General features: G+C 60.7%; 1 protein-coding gene across 4 annotated transcripts in view; it reads right to left on the bottom strand.

Annotated features, from left to right (window-relative positions):
* MAD1L1 (mitotic arrest deficient 1 like 1) overlaps positions 1-22022 on the bottom strand; it is a 316953-nt gene that overhangs the window by 49386 nt on the left and 245545 nt on the right. For all 4 annotated transcript variants that reach the window (XM_042971184.1, XM_042971183.1, XM_042971186.1 and 1 more), the window contains one exon: positions 17042-17249. In XM_042971184.1, coding sequence (XP_042827118.1) covers positions 17042-17249 — 208 coding nt within the window. The remainder of the gene's footprint in view (positions 1-17041; positions 17250-22022) is intronic.

The raw sequence follows: 22022 nt of genomic DNA on the forward strand, positions 1-22022 counted from the left end.
TCGGCCTTCCCGGCCCCAGCCCCTCCCGCCGGTCCTGCTGAGCTCTGTCTCCAGCCGGGCCCAGCCCCTCTGTGCGGGACCACCACAGGCACTGCCCGTAGACGCCCTGGCGGGAGGCGAGACGAAACACCCCCAGGGGTCCCGCCTGCTCCCCTGCCCCGGGGCCCCCACCCCACGGCGGGCTGGCCCACTGCGCTGTCTGCCTGGGGTCTGCGGCCTTTGTCCAGCACCGGCAGCGGGGGCTGCTCCTGCCCCTACGCCCCTGAGTCGTAGGGACCCGGTGGGTCAGAGAAAGGAAGTTTCTCCAGTCAGGGACAAGTGACCGAGACAGGCTGTGGAGGGGTGTCAGCGCCTGATGCCCAGGACCAGGACCGCTGGCTCATCGGCAGGACCCTGCAGGTGCCAGTAAGTGAACTAAGGAGGCAGAGACCGTCCGGGGGGCCCGTGTCATCACATGGCTCCTCCAGCGACGAGGCAGGAGGGTGGCAGGTCTGAAGAGGACGTTCCGCTGTGGGAAGCCTGGGAGGGGCCGAGCGCCAAGGAGAGCGGCCACCGCCAGCAGCTGGAAATGCCAATGGAACAGGTTCTCCCCAGAGCCTCCGGGGGCCGGCAGCCCCTTGACGGGAGACTTCTGACCCCCAGCGCCGTCGGAGGAGACATCTGGGGGTGCGGGTGATGCCACGGCAGCTGAGTACAACCTTCCTGCCCCTCAAGAGCAGCCCAGGAGCAAGGGCTTCAGAAAAGCTGCTCAGTTACTTACTCACCCAACAGACAGGCGTCAAGGGTGAACCACGTGGCTGGCATTATGCCAGGCTCGGGGCGGGCGCCAGTGTGGACAAGCAGGCGAGGATCCCAGACCTCAGGGGGTTACATCCCGAGAGGGGACTCAGATAAACACACAGGAGCGGGTGAGTGGTCTCCAGAGGTGGTTAGCGCCACGGAGAACGAGAAAGCAGGGTCGGGAAGGGGCCGGTCACAGCAGCCCTCTGGGAGGCCAGGGCATGAGCCGAGGACACGGCGGGTGGGAGACGGCCAAGTGCGGGTGGCAGCGTGGACCATTCGAGAAAAGCAGGGAGACTTGGGCAAGCCGATGCAGAAACGGACGCAGAGATGCAAACAACCCGCAACCGAGAACGGTAAGTTGGGCCGCGGTCATCAAGGCCGCACTACGCCACTCCGCTTCGGCAAAACGCCCGTTAGGGCCCGTTCTCACTGTCCACGAGAAATCCAAAGAAGGTTTTCTCACTTTTACGCGCAAAGGTGAAAAGCAAAAGTAGCATTCGGCACTGGTTTTGCGGCGAGCCCCTGGAGGCAGTGCGCACCGGCGGCCGGGCCCCCAGCTCCGTCCCCGGAAACCGCGCTCAGCATCCCGGCGTCCGGCCGCCAGAGCTCTGAGCTGGGTCCGCGAGCATCCACGCGTCATCCTGAGTCTGTGTATCCACTCGCAAGATGCGTCCCAACGTCTCAGAAGAGCCCAAGAGAGGGGAGTTTTTCAACAGCTGGGTATCTAAATACCAACAAGCGAACGTTGACTCCTCCTTCACACCGGACACAAAAATCGATTTGCTGTGGGTCATAGGTCCACACGTAAAACCTCCCTGAAGCCAGGAGATGGCAACACTGGGGTGAGCAAGGATTCTGCAGACAAAGCGCTAGGCAGAGAAGAAGAAACGGGTAGATGCGACTTTCTCAAAATTTAAAGTTTCGCTTATCAAAAAGCAGCATGAGGGAAATGGTCACGAGAAAACAAATTACGTTAAAAATGGGCTGAAGATTACGGAAGTCGTTTCAGCACAGGAGACGCGCGAATGGCTAACGAGCACGTGGGAAGGTGCCGGACGCTGCCCGCCACCGGGGAGACGCTGCCACGGCGCGACGCCATGTCACACCCGTCAGCGCGGCTGGACCCAAGAAGCCAAGGGCTCACCGGTGCCAGAAGGACGCGGGGCACCAGAGCGCGCACGCAGGGGCCGTGAGATGGCGGAGCCACTTTGGAAAACCAAGCAGCAGGTTCCTAAAAAGTTGAATATAAACTCACCCCCATGGCCCCCCCAGGAAGAGCCCCCATTCCACTCCCACCCAGGGCACACGGGGCCTTGTGCTCAAAAGCCTTCAGCAGCAACGTTCGAAACAGCCCAACAGTGGACCACGTGTCGGTGTCCGTCAAAGTGTGGTCCGTGCCTGTAGGCTCATTCGTAACCGAGGAAGGAAACGAAGCACCGCCACGCACACGCCGCCACGGCCAGACCTCACACACGTTCCGGTGAGGGGCGGAGGGCAGACACGAGGGCCCGTGTGCTGCGTGACCCCACTGTTGGGAGAAGTCTGGAAAAGACGTCGCCAGAGGCAGAGCGCGGACTTGGCCCGCGACCACGTGCTGCCGCGGACACGTGCTGTCCAGGAGAGGGACGGGCCGCGCACGCTTCTCTGGACGGATGCCCGCCCAGACCTCTTCCGCCAGGTGATCAGGGACGCCCCACCCTCTGGTCCCCAAGCAGGTGCCCAGGGCGCTGGCTCCACCGTCCGGCCCAGAGGCTGCCCCCAAAGCAGCGGGGGTGGGGCTAAGCAGCAGCGGGAAGGGGGACCACTCCCCACCCCACGCCGGCAGAGCCGAGGCCCAGGCTGGCCCAGGACTCGTTGGGCGCTAAGTCGCGGCCGCAGGGCCACCGGGGGAACCCTGCCCCGTCTGTCGGCAGACCCGGTGGTTACGTTACGTGACTTCCTTACAACTGCAATCACACACCCAGTTGATGGTGTCGCCCTTTGTTACCTGACACTGACAACAGACAGACGGCGAGGGGAGGGGACAGCCTGGGACACGCGGTAATTAAAGCGCCAACCAGTTTTCAACAAAGCCCGCTGTCTGGAGGCAGCAAAGGAGGGTGGGGCCGGGACCCTGGGTACTCCCCTGCCACAGTGCCCCCGGGCCCGCCCGGCACCGCCGGGGAGACAGGACCCGGTATCTCTGTCGAGGTCACACCGGCCCCCCCACGCACCGGTGGCCTGACCCCGAAGCCACCTTCCCTCCCCAAGCCTTGCTTCCCGTGCAGCCTTCAGAGGCACCGCTGACCCGAGGTCTCGGGCGGTCTCGGGCTCCACTGCAGCGGCTCTGCACAGCTCCCTAGGCCGACGTGCCCCCGCCGCCCCCTCTCGGGAGAGCGTGCGGACGGACGCTGTGCACAGACGACTCTGGCTCCGGGCCTCAGCGGCCCTCACAGCCACCACGTCATTTCACAGACGGGGAGCCGAGGGCCAGAGAAAGGACGGGCAACGCCCCGACCACCCAGCTGTTAGGTGACCCCGGGGCCACCGAGTGACTTCCACCAGGGCCAGGCCTCCCCGGGTCCCCTCTGCCTGCCTTGCCTGCCCGAGGGCAGGGGACCCAGGCTCCTGCCTTTGACTAAAGGGGGACGCCTCAATCGGAGCTGGTGGGTCAGCACGCATGGGCCACAGGATGCGTGGGGTCATTCCTGCTTCTCCACCCAGGACGGCTCTGCCTGGACAGGCAGGCTCTGGCGCGGGTCCGGGTCACCAGGGCTGATGACAGTGGCCGTTGTCACGGCTACCCCAGTACCGCACACCGAGGGCACATAGCACACTCCGAAGGCATCGCGCGGGTGCAGGAGGGGTCTCCATGCCAGCCTGGGGCAGGGCGATTAGCCTTGTGTGGAAGCCAGGGGGACTGGGGCCAGGCGGGGGCGCAGCTCAGACTGGCCCAGGGTCACACGGCCGGGCAGCAGGGCAGGGATCCCCAGAAGTGAGCTGGCCCTGATTCGATCTGGGATCCAGGCTCTTCGGGCTCTCCAGTCGGGGCAGCTCTTCCCTCCCCGGCTCCAGGGGCCCTGCTGCGTGGGGCCCGTGGTTAACTTAAATGAATGAGAACCTCGCACAGAGGGATCTAGGGAAAAGGTCCCAGGGGCCGGGGGGGGGGGGGTGCCCACTCACACCCCTGCGTCGATTCACAGGGTGGCCAACCCAAGAGCACCGCATGCCTCGCACAGTCAACCACACAGCCCCGACCGGCCACACAGCGGTCACATAGCCCAAGGGGCCACGGAGCAGGGGACTGCTCCTTCTCACCCTGCCGGGTGGTGGGAACAAGAGTGGGCACAGAGCCCCTCAGGGTGCAGGATCAGGGAACCTAGGGCTCTGAGCTGGGCTGAAGGGCGGGGTCACAGAGAGCTCGTAACAGCGGCCTCGTGGGGACTTCTGGCCCAGAAAGATGAGCAATCTTCCCTGCTCCTCCCTCCCAAAGACAACTGCGTGCGGGAAAGGGCAGGGCAGCACAGCAGAGCTGGAGGGTGGGGGGAGGGGAGAGGCCCGGGACCCGAGACTCCAGGCAGAAGGACTCGTGACCGCACCTGGCAAAGGAAGGCGGCGTGGGCCCCGCGTGTGCAGACCCCAGCCCAGCAGCGGCAGGAGGCCGGGGCGGCCGTGCGTGTGCAGTGGAGTGCTCCCTCCTGCAGCCGGGCCACACAAGTGTGCGCCCAGGAGTCCTCCCTCCCTGGAGACAGCAAGGAGCAGCTGAAAAGTCGCCTACCAAAGTAACGTACGACCTCAACGCAGGTTCGGTAAGAACCAAAATCTCCATGGCTTTCTCGCGAACTCCACGGAGTAATTCCGAAATTCACTTAGACTAACGGAAGATGAGAAAGTCCGTAAGTGGAAAAAAGTAACACCTTGCTCTACACTGGACACTAAAACACATTTTAAAGTTACAACTGCAAAAGGAACACAGTACAATGAAATTAAAAAAACGGAACGTACGAACACATCTTATTCTGTATCAGAACCTAGCAATCGATGGAGCACGGAATGATTACGGGAAAGAAGGTGGTGGGGTGATCTGGGAAGAGCTCGATTTAGACCCTTCCTGACCTTGCGCCATGATTACGGGACAGACAGCGGTGGGGCGATCCGGGAAGGGGTCGATTTAGACCCTTCCTGGCCTTCAGGCACACACCAAAATAAGGTCCAAGTAGATTAGATCTTTAAATGTGAAAAATAAGGCCAAAAAATCCCAGAAGAACAGAGAATTATCTATCCTATCACAAAAGGATTTCATAAGCATAAAAATAACGGAGTTAACAGAAGAGATTCTGAAAACAGTTAAAACTTCCTATGTAAAATCACTGTGAAAAAAACCCAGAAGTTCCTACCCAAACTGAGTAAGAAGGTGATCGAGGAGCGTGGACGTGGCGAGACCACGTGTACGGGGCACACAGGATGGTCCTCCTTGTCACCAAGCAAAGGAACACACGCTAAAACAAGGAGCCGGTTTTATCTGATATTTGAAAAAACACTGTGCAGTAAAACTGACATTTTTTGGTGCCTAAGTCCGCAAGGCCACCGGCTCCAAGGCTCAGGACGGCTGCGCCACCCTGGACGGCTGTCCGCCACGGGCTCGGTGCCCCCCGCCCCCCCCGCCCCGCATGCCGCTGGGACACTGACAGGTTATTCCGCACTCACCCGATACAGGGCGCTGCGGCTGTCGACGGTCTGTGGGGACTGCGCGTGGCACTGCCACACGCGCAAGCTCGGTTCTGGGAAAGACGCAGCCGTGGACTCCGGCCCGTCTCTCGGGGAAGGCGCTCGCGCCGGAGGGAATGCCGCCGCTGGCCCTGAAGGGCAGAGGCTGCGAGAGGCCGAGGACGGGGCCTGGGGCCGGAGGCTCCAGGCGCAGGGCGAGCGGACACTCGCCGTGCGGGGCCTTCCCGGCCACGAGCGCGGCGCGTCTCCCCCTCTGTTCGGAGCCCCTCTGACTTCCTGCCTCACTGCCTCCTCCTGGATGCGTTCTGCTGGACTCACACCCAGGCATTTCACTTTTGGAGCATGAACAGAAATGGCAGGATGCTTCTGATTTCCGTGTCCACGCGTCCGGCACGTAACATACAACACACACAGACACACGCACACGCACGTGTCCAGCTGGCTGGTACATAACACACAACACACGCACGCACTCACGTGTCCTATAAAGGGTGGTCAGCGAGGCTGCAGGACACGAGGCCCCCTGGATCACAAAGAATCCATCAGTTTTCTGGCTTGTCTGTTTGTACTTCTTGGGGTCTGACATCCAGTCAGGCATCTGTTCCCCCCCATCCCCACCCCCACGCCTGCTCTTCCCTGGCTGCCTGGACGGGGACTTCGGGGCGCCAGACCACCGCTGCCTTATTTCCGGTCCAGGCGAGCGTGGGGTCGTCGCCGTCAGGTCCGGGGCTCGGAGGCAGCGCCCGCAGACGCTCTCCGTCCGGCTGAGGAAGCCCCCTCTCTGTTTATTTTGCTGAGAGTTTTCCTGAGAGCCGAATTTTGTCACGTTACTTCATCAACTGGAATAAATACGAAAATAAATTCCTACAGGTCTCATTTTCTGTCTGGTTTTCAAATTAGGGTAATATGTGCTTCATAAAATGATTAAAAAGGGCTCCCTCTTCACTTTTCTTGAGGAGATGATCAGGACTGGTGTTCGTTGTTCTTCGTTTGGCAGAATTCACCAGTGAAAGCACCTGGGCCCGGACACTTCTTTTCTGGAAGCTTCCTGACTGTGGATCCCACGTGTGGAACAGTTGCAGGACCGCGGAGGCTATCTGCTTCTCTCCAGGCAAGCTCTACGGCGGCCTGGGTTTGCCAAAGCCAGTGGCCGTTGCCGGTTCGGATCCCGGCGCCCCCTCCCCAGGCGAGAGGGCCTGAAGCCCAGGGCCGGATGCAGCGAGCGCCAGGTGCAGACAGAGCTGAGACAGAAGCCCTCACCTGCTGGCCCAAGAAGCAGGTAGTAGAAATCAGCTTCGTTCCTCTTCTCATGCTCCCCTCCTCTGGGTTGTGGGCAACCCCACAGAGGCACAGGTGCGGCTGGGCAGGCGCCTAGCACCTCAAGAGCTGTGACCTCAGGGCCGTGGGGTGAATCCTCGCCCATCTCCCTGCCGCACCCCACGGCGTGGGCCGAACTGCAGATGCGGTCCTGGGAAGGGCACAGGGGAGCGGAGCGAGCACCGCCCCGGGTTTCTGGCCAGGGCCCTCGGGGACCAGAAACTGTGGGCGTCAGGAGAGGGGACTCTGGAGGGCATGCAGAGGGTGTGCGGGCCCCCGAAACTGACCTGGTGTGTTAGCACAGCAGGCAGAGGGCACGGGAACCGCCACCTTGGCCCACCTGAGCAGACCACCTGCTGAAATCAGCCGACCGAGTGACATTCTCCGTAGGGCTACGGAAAGGCCTACAATCTCCTTAAATGGCATTCAAAACCTCCGGAAAACACCCCAAATTAAGCAGCACTTGAAGAACCAAGAAAATACAAACCTGCTAGGAAACACACAGCCAACAGGTGCCAAACCCCAAAACACGGAGATGTTGGAATTATCAAGCAAGACTTTACAGATGCTCACAAGACAGGTACTTAGCTTGTCGTGGTCTACTCAGAAACAGTACTGTACCACTGAAATTGGCTGCAGAGACCACGTCAGCGTACAGGTCCCCTGCCCCCGGACACTGCTGCGGTCCCATCCCTCCACTGTTACCTGTGATCTGAGTTTCTTACACAGAGGGCAGGTGACCCGACTGACTGCAGATGACTCATCAGAAACCACAGAGGCCAGAGGTAGAGAGGCAATGTCGATTTCCAAAGTGCTAACAGATAGAGCCCCTGACTCAGAATCAGCAGGGAGGTCCTTCAGGAATGAGGGCAGGACAGGTGTCACCACACGGATGGAGCCCCGGGAACCCGTGACAGCAGACTTACCCTGAAAGAAATGCCTGGGGAACAGACAGCAGGGGAAACCTGGGATTTCAGGAATGGAGAGAAAGCAACAGAATTCTAAATGTCTAGGTGAAAATCATGAACTGTTGTTCTCCTCTTAAGCTCTTTGAAACACATATGACAGTCTGGGGCTCCCGGGTGGCTCAGTCGGTTGAGTGTCCACCTTCAGCTCGGGTCATGATATCACAGCTCATGGGTTTGAGCCCCGTGTTGGCCTCTGTGCTGACAGCTCAGAGCCTGAAGCCTGCTTCGGATTCTGTGTCTCCCTTTCTCTCTGTCCCTCCCCTGCTCACAGTCTCTCTCAAAAATAAACATTAAAAAAAATTTTTTTTAATACATATGACCATTAAAAACACAATTTTAGTCACTTTCGAAAGTATCCATGGACATACAAAAACACAAAGATAAATCAAAATGGAATACTAAAAAATGTTCAAATAACATGGAAATAGGTAGAAATGGGAAAACAGGAATAAAATACATAGAGGGCAAGAAAAACTAATCATAATAGCAGGCCTAAAACCAAACGTATTAAAAATTTACATTAAATATAAATGGCCTAAACACATTGATTAAAAGACCGAATACACATTCTCACAAAGTGCACACGGAACACGTACCCAGATAGCTCGGAACCGGCCACCGGACAAATTCGGAATTGAAAAAAAAACAAACCACAAGATATTATACAGAGCAGTTCCTTAAATGTAAATGAATTAAACAAGAGACCAATAACAGAAAACCACCTGGAAAATCCCCAGACATTCTGAAATTAGAAACACACTTCTACATAATGTATGAATCACAGAAAACAGCTAAAAGGAAATCTGAAAAATTTTGAACTGAACAAAAATGAAGCTACAACATGCTAAAATCTGTGGATACAGCTAAAGCAGCACTCGGATGTAAATTTACAGCACTATACACGAACATTAGAGAACAAAAAAGATCTCAAGTGAGCAATCTAACTTTCCAGCTTAAGAAACCAAAGAGTAAGAGAAAGCCAGAGCAAGCAGATGAAAGGAAATCAAATGGAAATAAGGCAAAAAAAAAAAAAAAAAAATCAATAAAATAGAAAACGGAATACCAATACTGAAAAATCAATGAAAGCAAAAGCTCGGTCTTTTAAAGACTGATCCAAGGATAAATCTCCATCAAAGCTGACAAACAAAAAAAGCAAAGACACAAGTTGCCAAAATCAGGAAGGAAAAAGAGGATAACTGCTGTAGACTCAGCAGAGATTACAGAACTGAAAAGCAACAGTACAAACAGTCCCTGCTATAACTTTCGTGACTCAGACATAAAGGACCAGTTCCCAGCAAACCCCAGGCACCACCACGACTCACCCAAGCAGAAACAGATAACCTGATATTATTCCTCTGCTCTTAGACCACGTGGGGCGTGCAGCAGAAAGTCACACACTGGGTGGTTTATCGACACAAGCTCGTGTTCCTCACGGCTCCGGAGGGCAAGGAGCCCGAAGGTACCAGCAGGTCTGGGGTCCAGCGAGGCTCCAATTATTGGCTCGGATGGTGTCTTCTTGCTGTGTTCTCACGTGGTGGAAGGAGCAAGGGAGTGTCCTGGTGCCACCCACGGGGGCTCCGCCCTCAAGACCTTAGAACCTCCAAGGCCCCATCTCCTAACGCCCTTGCACAGGAGACGAGGGTCGCAAGACACGTTCTGTGTGTTGGGGGCAGGGGGCACAGACATTCAGTCCACTGCCCCCGTATCTAGTCTTCCACGACCCAGATCTACAGGTCCAGATGGTGTCCAGCAGATATCTCTCTACAAAAGTGTTAAAGAAATAATGCCAACTTTACCCCGTCTCCTCTAGAAAACAGAAGAGGCAGGAACATTTCCCAACTCGTTGCATTCATTATGCTGATAACCAAGTCAGACAAGGACAAGAAAACTCCAGACTAATAAGAACAAAGACACAAAAACCGTTGACAAAATATTAGCAAGTTGAATCCGGCAACATAAAGAAGGAAAAATATACCACAACAAAGGGGAATTTATTCCAGGAATACAAGGCTGGTTCAATATTGAACAATTTCACAGGGAAATCTCCCCACTGATAGTCTTAGGAAGAAAGAACACGTGACCTTATCCATCGACGGAGTTGGGAAGTTCCACATCCGGCACAAGAAACACGGCACACTTAAGAGTAGAGGTGACCTCCTCAACCTGGCCAAGGGCATCTACACACGGCCCGCGGCTCACAGCACCACTGGTGGGGAGGGACCGAACGCCCAGGACACGAGGGGCAGTCGGGGTTCTGGAACAGATGGAACACGCCCGGAGAGGAGGACCGAGGCCAGCGCGCCCTCGCTCACCACTACTCTGCCCCACACCGGCGCGCCGGCCGGGGAGTAAGGCAAGAACGTGAAATGCGGGCACCCGGGTTTTACAGGAAAAGAGAAAGCAGTCGCTGTCCACAAATATCATGACCGCAGAGAAAAAAAGAACGAAAACAAAAGAACGAAACTCCCCAAATCGGTGCGCGAGTTCCGTGAGGCCCCAGGAGCCAAGACTGAGCCTGTTTCTACACACAGCAACATCCACTAGAAACGGTCAACACGCACGCACACGCACTTAGGATCGCTGCAAGAAAGGAAGCTGCTAACAACACACTGAGTGGGGGTGTGGGCAGACGCTCGGGAAGCGCTGATGACAGAAACCCGGGCCGGCCGGGGCCAGGGCAGACACTCCGTGTTCCAGCCCGGAAAGCCTCACCTCTTCAACGCACGGACCCTCCCCAAGCTGACCTGCAGACTTAACGGAGTTCTTGTGAAAGTCCTGGAGGGATGTCTGTCCATATGGACAAGCTGAGTCGCGAATTTCTACGGAAAAGCAGGGTCACCAGGACCGTTTAACGTGTGCGAAGAGGGGGCCCGGGCGGGACCGGTGCGGACTGTCTGGCTACGGCCGCCGGTCGGGGGCGGGGGAGAGCAGCGAAGGGACACACGAGTGGGCCAGAGGAACAGAAGGAGGCCCACGTAACTTCGCCAGGGCACGTGATGAAGGAGCAAAGGTCATCAATTCCACAGAGGCGTGACGCGCTTTTCCGCAGGCCGACACCGGGACGATCGGACGTTCGCCGTTCACGTGAACTCCCCTCACGATCCCCTCGACCTCAACCTCACACCGTATGCAAAACATAACTCTAAACGGATCACAGATTTACCCATAAAACTCAATCTCTCTTGGTAGGAAACAGAAGAAAAAAGTGTCTTGACCTCGGGTGAGGTCAAGTTCCTGGATGGGACGCCCGTGAAAGGAAAATTCATCGTCCGGGCGCGTCCAAATGAAAAGTATCCGCTCTGAGGAAGCCACTGCCAGAAAATGAAACTCCCCGAACTCAATACAAAGAAAACCACCCGGTAAAAAAGGGGAAAACCGGACCAGACGCTGCGCTCCAGAGGGCGCAGAGACAGGCACGGGCAGAAACAGGCGCTCGCCTTCAGACAGCGGGGAAACGCCCGTCACGACGGGACAGGCTCCGCCACACGGTCCCCGCCAGCAGCAGTGCCTGCCGGTGGGGACGCACGGTCACGGGCCACGGGCCACGCGCAGACACTGGGTCAGGGCCCAGAGTTTACAAAGCCAACCACACGCTTACCAGCCGCCCGGCCCTTTCCCTCCTAGGAGCGTGCCTGAGGACACGGGCCAGCGCTGCCACAAGCACCTGTGTGGTCCTTTCCCGTGCCTGGTGGTTTGCTAACAGCGTATCCGGGGGCCTCTGACCCCGTTCTGAAAGTTCGGGGTCGACATCAGCTGTTTTGAAGTCTCTGTGGTGCTTTTCAGATTCGCCCCAAGTGTGCCCCACTCGGGCACCGGCAGCCGCTTCAAAGACACAAGCCTTCCTTCCCTTCCCACCTGCCGCCAGGCCTGGGGGGGGGGTGGTGGTGGTGAAGGCTGTTTTGCGGGGAGGGTGGGTCAGGAAAGCCCAGACCCTCCCGCAGCTCCCAGTGCTCATCTGGGGTGGGGGACGGAGGCGGCCGGAGAGACCCTACGTTGCTCCCCAGATCGTCTGGGCACGCTGGCCTTCTCTCCCCACCTGGATGGTGCATTGCTCGCCCCGGGGGACACAAGCACAGCACTTGCTGTGGCCTGGCACAGGGCTGGGCACCTGCTGCGGGGAAGGGCAAGGTCAGGTGACCCCTGCCAGGAGCACTAGTCCTTCTCTCCTCCCACTCAGCCCACAGAGCTCACCGAAGCCCCCCGCCCTGGTGGAGGAAGCTGCCCGGCCACCGCGGTGTCCCTGCTCCGGGGCCCTGGCTCCCATGGCTCTTTCCTCACTGGCAGGTGGCCAGTGTTGCCGGCCAATGGAGCATGTGCCCCGGGGGCCCTCGGGAGCCCATCGTGCCTCTTCCACGCCGGCACCGCACCCTCACGTGCCACGAGCCGACGGAAGCCGGGAGTGGCTCCCTTATCGGAGGGCGCGGGGGCAGCAATGACTCAGCCCGTGTCTCACGGAGCCGGTGTTCAGATTTCCGCCGCTCTTGGCCCATGACCGTGGCCCATGACTGTGGCTGAGCCGGCGTGGGCTGAAGCGGGGGGGGGGGTGGGGGTGGGGGGAGGGGGCCGCCTCACAAGCCCACAGACAGGCCGGACGGCAAGGGAAGAAGAACACCGATCTTGGTGCCCCGGGCCCCTGTGGTGCGAGCGAGTACCCCAGTCCTCCAGGCCGCCTCTCTGGGCAGAGTGGGTGGGCTCCAGGGAGGAGCCACGGCACCCCACGGCCAGGAGGGAGGAGCCACGGCACCCCACCACCAAGGGACACCTTGGGATCAGCTGCACCCACACAGCTGGGCGGCGACAAACTTGATCACCTTCACTGTGCTGCTGACAAGATTAGATTACTTGAATATTAATGCCCTGCCTAATTAAGCTGCAATTAATAATCTCCCTGGCCCAGGCTGGGCTCAGCAGGGGGCCGTGTGAGGAGTCAAGAGCCGGGAGGGGGTACGGGGGGGGGGGGGCGGCTGAGGACTCAGGTGTCCGCGTTCCTGCCAACCCAGGGGGCTGTGCCCCTGCTCTGGGTCATTCAGCAGTTCCTCCGTCAAAGATCCAGAAGAAGCTCCCACCAGCCTTCCCCACACGGGAAGGCGGCCGTCCCCGGCTAGCCCAATGGGCCCTTCTCCTCCCTCTTGGCAAAGCGGCCTTCCCATCACTGGTCCAGCCACCACCCCTGCCCATCCCTGCCCACGGGGCACCTGCTCCGTCCGAGGGCTGCGCTCCACTCTGCAAGGCCCGCTCGGAGGCCACGTCCTGGGCACCGCAGACGGGAACCCGTCCGGGCCATCAGCGCCCTCCGTGTCATCTGTCAGGCCACTGGCCGCGTTCCTGTAGGGTCCGCTGGCCCGTGCTAACCCTGGGGTGCCGAGGGCAGGGGCCACCGTATGCAACTCTACCCTCTCGCCGGGCCACCCCGGCAACACCGTGCGCACAGCTAAAGGTCTGGGCAGGGGGAGAGCTGCCCACTTAGAGGTGACAGGGCAGGCTGGCCTGTGAGGTCCAGGGTGGGGGGTGGCGATGTCGGGAGTACCTGCAGGTGTCGAGGCTTCTGCAATTGGCGGGAAGGTCACAGGTCACAGCCCGACAGCACTGGAGGCCGGGGGAGCCTGGGGAGGGGGGAGGCACGTTTGCCGCCTCGTGACTTTGCTGACAACGCTGAGCCGTGCAGGCAAAAATAAACAAGCGGGGCCGCCAGAGAGGCGGCGTCTCATCACCACGCCCGGCTATGCGCCCACCACCCACTCGGCGGGTCTCGGCCATCGGTCTACCCGGTGCTTAAGCACCATCCACGAGGCGCCCGATTGCTCTACTAACACGCTCTCTGGGGCCGAGGCTGCTGCCGGGGGAGGGGAGCGGCCTGTGGGGCTGGGGTCCCTGCCCAGGCTCACCGTGTGGACAAATGCCTGGAAGGAGGCCACGGGTCACGGCTGGCGGCCCGCCCACTGGAGCATCCCTGAGAGGGTCGCAGCAACGCCCACGCGCCCCGGACCCCTGCCAACCCTGGCAACGGCGTGGTCACCCCGTGCCGCGAGGAGGGCAGCGACCCACTGCTTCCTCACCCACACCCCCCGGTCAGCCAGCCACCGCCAGGTGCAGCGGGGGACCTCTGGGCAACCCCCCGCTGCTGCCCACCCCCTGGGCCCGTGAGCCTCCCAAAGCGGCCCTGGTCTCTGCCCGCTGCCTCCGCTCGCCCCGCCATCCAACCCCCACCCGGAGCTTCGGTGCTGCTGGCGCTCACGGCCTTTGGGAGCCTGACTCCACAAGCCTTTTAAACCTCAGGCTTTGTTTTTAGGCCACCTCCCCCTGCACAGGTTTTAGAGTCCGGGGGCGGGACAAGGGCATCTCCCCCTCCCTTGGGGCAACGGCTCCACCTGCTGGCCGGTTACTTGGGTCCCAAGTCCATTTATGGAGGCACCAGGATGGCCTGGGCCTCCTGCCCTCCTGTCCTCCCACGGACACCATGCCCCGATTCGCTCGCATCATGACCCCACACTGTCCTGGCTGCAGCCCCTGAAGCCAGCCTTCGGGGAAGATGGGAACCGAGAGCCGTGACGCGGGCACGCGGCTGTGCAAAGGCCTGGTCCACGCTGCCTCTCCAGACACTGGACACCTCCCATTCTGCAACCCTGTCTGTCTGAAGAGGTTCCAGCACTTTCTGACCAGTCTCCACCTGCGCCGGGTGCTCCCGAGGCGGCTGCCCTGGGTCCCCCCATCTCTCGCGGGCTGGGCTCGGGCCTCCTGTGTCTAGTGCTGCTTCCTGGTTCCCCCCCCCCCCCCCCCCGTTTCATGGGTGCGCATCCTCGCGCATCCTCTGTGGCCTCGTGAGAAAGGGGCGGTGGGGGGCGCTCTCGGCACGCCACCCACGAGAAACCGACACGAACACTCCCTGAGGGAGGCGTCGCAGACGCCCACGGCCCCTCGTTCCCTTAGCCTCTCCCCCTGCTTGGTCCGTCCTTCCGTCCTACCATTCACCTAAACGCCCCAATCTATAAGGTCCTTTGTTCAGGCCCTCATCTCACTCTTTGATGTTTTTAATTTCCAAACGTTCACGTGCTTCCTCTTTGAAGATGCTTAAGTATTGTTTTCTAACGTTTATTTATCTTTGAGAGAGAGGGAGACACAGAATCCGCAGGAGGCTGCAGGCTCCGAGCTGTCAGCACAGCCCAGCACGAGGCTCAAACCCAGGAACCGTGAGATCATGAACTGAGCCGAAGTCGGACGCTCAACCGACAGAGCCACCCACGCACCCCAAAATGTTTTTAAAGTGCCGTATCCCCCTGTGTGTCTGCAGAGGTCCTGGACAATCACCGGAGGCTTTCTCTTCCCCTGGTTGTGCTGCCCCCGCCCTCAGTGCCCGACCGCCCTGGGGCTCCTTCACAAGGAGGAGGGGGCTCCGTGGGTCCCGCCGGGAAGGTCTGGTCGGGCCTCCGACGTCAGGGGACTCCACGACAGGAGCCCACCCAGAGGGTGTTCCGGGGGGTGACGGGAGACAGAGGTGGGCTGGGGCGGGGGCCCCGGCACCCACGTGCACCCCTCTGTTTGGCTCCAGGGCTCCCGTCCAGGGACCCTCTGTGAACCACTTCCCCCAGGGTTTCCAACCCAGCGGGCCTGGCACAGAGCCCGAGATCCCGGGCTCCTAACCAGCTCTCAGGGAGGCCCTGCCCGCGTGGGGCCTGCTCGGTGGGACTCAGCGCTCTCAGAGAATTACCCTGGTTTTCGGTCTTCCCTTCTGGTTTTTGCTGGGGGAGGGGCAAGTGCCTACTGGAAGGTGCCGGGTGGATGGCCTGGGGGGCCACGCTGCGTGACTACACCCTTCGGGGAGCACCGTTCATCCTCCTCCTCTCGGCCAGTCGCCCTCCCTCCCCCAGGGCCTCTGGCCACCACATCTGGCCTTGGGGGCTCCGGGGGCACCGCTCAGACTGGCCCTACCACTACTCACCCTTCGACCACCCACACACCAGCCTCCCAGATTCCAAAGTCTGCTGTGGGGTCATTTCTCTGGGGTTTACGTCCTCCTTGCAAACTAAAAAGCAAAACCCAAGACCTTCTCTACTGCAACTCCAGGAAGGGTGTCCGGGAGGGGACAGAGTAGACGCCACGTGCAATGGGCCGGCTCCACCCGGGTGCCTGCGGCCGGCACCAGCCACCTCCTTGCCACGCGCCCTCCCCGGGCCACCGCGCTGCCCTGTCCGGCCTGGGCCCTGGCTCCCCGGTCACCCCCACGATCCGTCAGAGGGGCTGGCCAACGGCCTCCCACCCGCTGAGGCCGCGGGCACCTGTCTCAGCGCCCTGGCCCGTGCGCGAGCGACTGTCCCCGTGCGGAGTGCCACTCTCGTTCGTCAGGAGCGCGGCACACCTCACCGGGCAGACGGATGACCTATCACGTCACGAGGGGAACAGTCACCTGAACGCGCTCCGAGTCTGGACCTTCGGCTCTTGAATTTGTCAAGGACACAGACAGCTCGACACAGGACGAACTTTCTCAGCTGAGAAAGACGAGGAAGACCAGGTGGCGGCCAGGGCCCTGCCACCGCCACGGGGAGATGACCCGAGTGAAAAGGAGGGGCGGGGGCGGCACACAGGAAGGGCACCTCAGAAACACGGGAGGGAGGTGTCACGGCAACTGCCGCCTGGCCCTACAGTGCAGATGGCCCGGTGACCTCGGCAGGGCTGTGCCAGGAAGGGCCAGGCGGGGGCCCCTCGCCCAGCCCGGGGTACCCATGGGGCCTGACTGTGCGCGGTAGCCCCAGGCAGACTGGGCTCCCAAACGCTCCCTGCCTTTGCTGGCGGGCCCTTCTGTGCACTTGTGGGGCGGCTCCAGCGTGGGACATGGTGGGAAGGGGACGGTCACTTCCTTGCACGGGTGGTGGCGAGCCGTGCGCTTGGGGGCCGTTACCCTGAGGTGCGGAGCTGCAGAGCACGAGCGAGGCCGCGTTAGGACAGGCGGCCTCCCGCACCTGCGCCCCCCGCTCCCGGCCACCGCCGGCCTCTGTGCAGACGCCTCTGGGTTCTGTGAAAGGTACTCAGACCCATGAAAGACGGTCCCCATTGTCGGAGTGTGGATTTACTCACGATTAACGGGACACGTATAACCTGGAACACGGCATTAGTCTGCGTGAGGGGAGGCTGCACACAGTTGAGCCATGCGTTTCCCCACTGCTGCCCGAGTCACCTCCCGGGGCGACCCGCGGCACGCAGGACGCTCGGTCCCAGGCCCTCCCGCGGCCCGCCGCCCACGGGATGGCGCACGGACGGGGGGCGGTGCCTACCTGCCACCTCCTTGGACGAAGGCAGACCCGCGGCGGCCTCCAGGTCGGCGGGGACGGGGCCGCCCCGCTCCAGGGCGCGCACGAGCTCCCGCAGCCGCTCACACTCCTCCTGCAGCCGGGCCTGGTCCTCGCGGAGCCTCTGCTTCGCCGCGCTGGCCGGGTTCATGCTCATGTGCAGCACCTTGGTTTTGCTCTGGTCGTAGCCGCCCTGCGGGACCACAGGGCAGGTCAGCACGGCCGGGACCCGTGAGTGCGAGGACAGGGACTGCCGCGCCCTGCCCCGGGCCTCTGGGCCCTGATCGCGCACCGGGAGTGGCAGTAAGTTATAACCGGGGAAAACCCAGGGAAACCTGCGAGACGGCCCTCTGGAAAGCTGCAGGTGCCCGGGCCTCAAAGTCCCCTCCGGCTTCTCACACGGCAGTTGTAAAAGCAAACCGGGGAGCGGGGAGGACATCCCAAAAGTGCTACACTTTCATAACGCTCTGCCGACAAATGTCCCAAAGATGGGGGCCCTTGCTCCCACACGCCCTGCTGGCTCAAGGTCTGCAGGTTTAAAAATGAACACAAAACTCAGAGATAATCTGTGAGGAGAGCTCGGAGTCCCCACATGGCTGGGCCCCGTGCCCCTGTCACCGACACCCCAAGGGCCCCAGCCCTCACCGACACACCAGTGTGGACGCTGGCCTCGCTCGCTGGGAGAGACACCCGTCTACGAACGTCTCCAGATGCAACCACCCGCGTCTATAGTAAACTGAGCCCCCGTGTGCACGGACGTCCTGTCCCCACCTCCACGACCCGCCATGACACGGCCCAGCCCGGCCCTCACCCAGTTCGGGTCTGGCACCTGCGTGCAGCGGGACAGAAGCGGCGGGCCCTCGCGCTGCCGGTCTGCAGCCTCGAGGATTCCTGGGTGAAGAGGCCGGCCCATCCCCCACCCACACGCTCTAGGGTGGTTGTTCTCCCACGTCCCGGAGTCCACCTCGAGCCCTGGCCTGGATGCTTCTAAAGTCACGCACACACCGATGTTCACCGTGCGCTGTAAGTTCAAGGGGCTCTGGCAAATGCAGGCACGAGTCCAGCAGTGCGGCATCAGAGTCCCAAGGCGCCCGTGCACCGCCCACCCACCGCTCTCGCCGCCTGGCTCTTCTGGACACCGTGGGCCGGAGGCTTTTCAAACCGGCTTCTTTCGCTCTGCTTCACTTAGCAACACGCACCGCAGGTTGCACCACGTCTTTGGACGGCCTGCTAGCCCATTTCCGTGCAGCGCTGAGCGACGTCCCCTTGTACGGACGCGCCAGCTCGCGGGTCCACTCACTTCCGAGGGACGCCTCGGGAGCTTCCGGTTTCGGCAGCTTCAGAGAGAGCTGCTACGGGTGCTCGTGTGCGGGTTCTGTGTGGACACGGGTTTTCCAACGACCGCACCCGGCTCCGCTGGGGTCCTGGAGCCCCCGGACGCCCCACAGGAGAACCCTCGCTCGGCCGGCAGGCCCACCTCGAGGCCCTCTCTGCTGCTCCTGCCTGTCCGCCAGCTGCTGCCCCTCGGAGTAGCTCCCGCCCTGGGGAGTGGAACCCCCTCGGTCTGACCCCGGAAACCAGTGCGAGGTGGCCCCGTGACCTGGGCAAGGCCAATCATTTCCCTGAAGTTTTCTCTTCAGGAACTGGGAAAGAAGCTTCCTCTTTCCGGTCCCGCAGCCGGGACATCGAAGGCCTCGCCGTCTTCCACGTCCCGTCTCTTCCCTGCTGGCCTGGAAGAGGCCCGCCCGCCACGGGGAGACAAGATCAGCTACGCAGAGATGGAGAGCGAACGAGGCCCGGCACCGGTATGGAATGACCCACCCAGGGCCCAGACGAGCCACGCAGCCCGCGGCCGCCCCACACGGCCGTGAGACCATCTGGCAGACGCCACGCGACGACACGGTACAGTCTGCGGCGGCGGCGACCGCAAGCCACCGACGCACAGAGACCGGGAGAAAGGGTGGCGTGGGGTCAACGGGATGATGACCTCACAGAACACAAAAATGACGATGCCTGAGCGACGACAAATTTACACACAAAAGGCAAACCAAAGCGGGTTCAGAAGAAAACAGAAGAGAACGCCACGGCCTTAGAGTAGACAGAGGTTTCTGAAACAAGGTCGTGAAGGTGCTGACCTCACGTGAAAACGCAAGCACACGGGCCTCAGAGAAAACGAGACCTTCCGGTCACCAAGAGTAAGAGGGCGGCTGGCACAAAAGCTGACACGGGGCTCACACCCAGGATACCTAAAGAGCTCCCGCAAACAAGAAAGGGAGAGGCAGACAATCCAATTTTCAAAATGGGCAAAAAACGTGAACAGACACTTGACAAAAGAACATGTCCGAAAGACCGGCAAAAAGTGAAATGGAGCTCAAATTAATCATCTGAGCAAAGCCAATTAAAGCGGCCCAGAGATGCCCGAGCTCCTCCCCCACGCCCACGGCACCGAACAGATGGGAAAGGCATCAAGGGCACAGAGCGGCCAGAGCTGATCCCGGTGAGGACGGGAACTGGCGAGGCGCCCTGGGAAGGCCGCGTGGCGGTGTAGCTCCTCCCTCCCGAGCGTGACGCCTACGGCCTGCACCTCGGAGCCTCGTGCAAACGTCCACGGGGAGGCAGGCACCGACAGGTCCCCACGGGGAAGAGCACCCATCTGCAGGAACGAGCACCTACGGACACAAACGACGACGGGGTTGGGCATCACCAACAACGCCGAGCAGAAAGAGTCCGATGCGGCGGAGGCACAGCCCACGAAAGCAGACCTGAGCACTCTGCCGCTGGAGGCCAGGAGGACCGCCTGGGGCTGTGGTTGGGGCAGCAGGGGGCCCCCGAGGTGTTTGTGCTGCTCTGTTTCCCGCTCTGGATGCTGGTCACCAGTGTGGACAGTTGACGAAAACTCCCTTCTGGTGTCCTGCCCAGCGGCTGTGATGAAAACGTGCGCCTGGACACAAGGACCATCCAGATACTCACGGGGAACTGACTGCTCGACTTTACCAGGGTTCACCCATGCTCAGTAACAAGGCCAGACACACACACAGGTGCACACACGTGCACACTCACATTGTGCCCACAGATACGCACGTGCACACAGTGTGCACACGGATACACGCTCATGTGCACATTCACACACACGTACCCAGAGACACACATGTGCATACCCACACGTGTGCACAGGTACGCTCGTTCAGATACATATGCATGCACAGATTCACATATGCACACACGTGCACACGGACTCATGCACACTCACACACACACGTATGTATGCACATTCACACGCATATGTGTGCACCAGACACGCGTGCATACACACATGCACAGACACACACTCGTGTGCGCACATACTCCTAGCACACACACACACACACACACACACATTCACACACACGTATACACTGACAAGGGCACACACACTCACACGGATGCGTGTGTTCGTATACATACGCAAATATACACCCGCATCCACACGTACACACGGATGGGCACGTGACACACAGACTTACACACACGTGTCCAAAGGTCAGAGAACCAAGGGGAAGGTGGGCTTGAGTCCCTTGCCCTGGTGCTGCTGGGCCTCCACCGTCCATGGAGTCTGACTCAGACCCTGATGACCCCGAGCCAACCTGTGGGGGGGTCTCACCTCTTCCCTCTCGTGCCCCTGGACCTGCTGAGAGCAGCCCTGGTTTTTCGGCCAGCGTGGAGAACGTGTCTAAACGACCCGTCCAGTGTCCTGAGCCAGTGAAGGCAGGGCAGGAGCTGGGTCCGAGGCCCCTCCCTCGGGATGCCCCCCCGGGACGCCCCCTCTGGGACGCCCCCCGTGCCCTCCCATCTACAAGGCTCCTGAGGGCTCAGACACCAAGAGATGCCCTTCCTGGAAGACGCTGCCGTCTCCTCACTCAGGAGGGACATTGCAAGAGCCACGCCTCTCTGGTCTCCCTGACAAGGACAGGGGCCGCCGTAGGGCAAGGGAGGGAGAGGGCCGTCTCGAAGTTCTCCCGTCTCCTGGAGCAGAGAACTGCCGTCAGGTGGCGGAAGGCCCGTACCCATTCTGGGACGGGCACTCTGGGAGGCCGGCATCTCCTGAGCAGACGGGCAGGAGGCCGCCGACCCCTGGAGCCCACCCCGGTTCTGTAAGTGAGGGACCTGGGCCAGCCGAACACACCGTGGCCTGTCTCCCTTTCCGCTCAATATGCGGTGATGTTTCCTCTCTCTCCGACAGCCCCATCTTCCGCCGCTTTTGTGAGTCCTGCCCACACGTCTCTCCTCGCTTTTCCAGGGACAGCGGGTGGGGGGGGAGGGCGGGGGACGGCATCCTTTATTCTGAGCATCTCGCTCCCCGGGGAAGCAGGCTGGCCGCGGACACATTCATTAAGTGCAGCAGGGCCCGCACACGAGCTTGAGCTGCCGTGGGCGCGGTCCCGCCGAGTCACTGAAGGACAGTGAGGCCACCGTGGCGCCTGGGGAGGGGCCAGCCCAGAAGCCCCAGAATGTGCCCTGAAAGGAGAGGCAGGAGGGGATGGGGAAGGAATGGCAGGATCCTCCCCGTCCTGGGTGCCACCTCCAGAAAGTAAAACACCTTCCTGGGGTCCGCTGGCACAGGGGAGGGCAGCCACAAGCCCCCTCAGAGACAGGAGAGCAGGGATGCAGCTCTCCCCTCAGAGACAGGAGAGCTTTGGCCACAGATGCAGCGACACCAGCCGTGGCCCCCTCGGCCCCTCTCGTCTGGCATCACTTCAGAGAGAGGCTGGGCGGGGGGGGGGGATGGCACAGCACGGTGGGGCCTAGACACGGCTGTCTGCATGAGCCCGTGGGGAAGGCGCTGAGAAGGGAGGACTAGGGGCTCTTCACGGGTTTCTGAGAACCTTGTAAAAACCTCAGAGAATAAAGAGACATCCTGTAGCTCCGGCTGAATCACAGACTCTCCGGGTGGGAAGGCAGCGTTACTCCCTCCAGTTTTAACACTCTG

Source organism: Panthera tigris, chromosome E3 (genome assembly GCF_018350195.1).
Source record: "Panthera tigris isolate Pti1 chromosome E3, P.tigris_Pti1_mat1.1, whole genome shotgun sequence".
Lineage (NCBI taxonomy): Eukaryota > Metazoa > Chordata > Mammalia > Carnivora > Felidae > Panthera > Panthera tigris.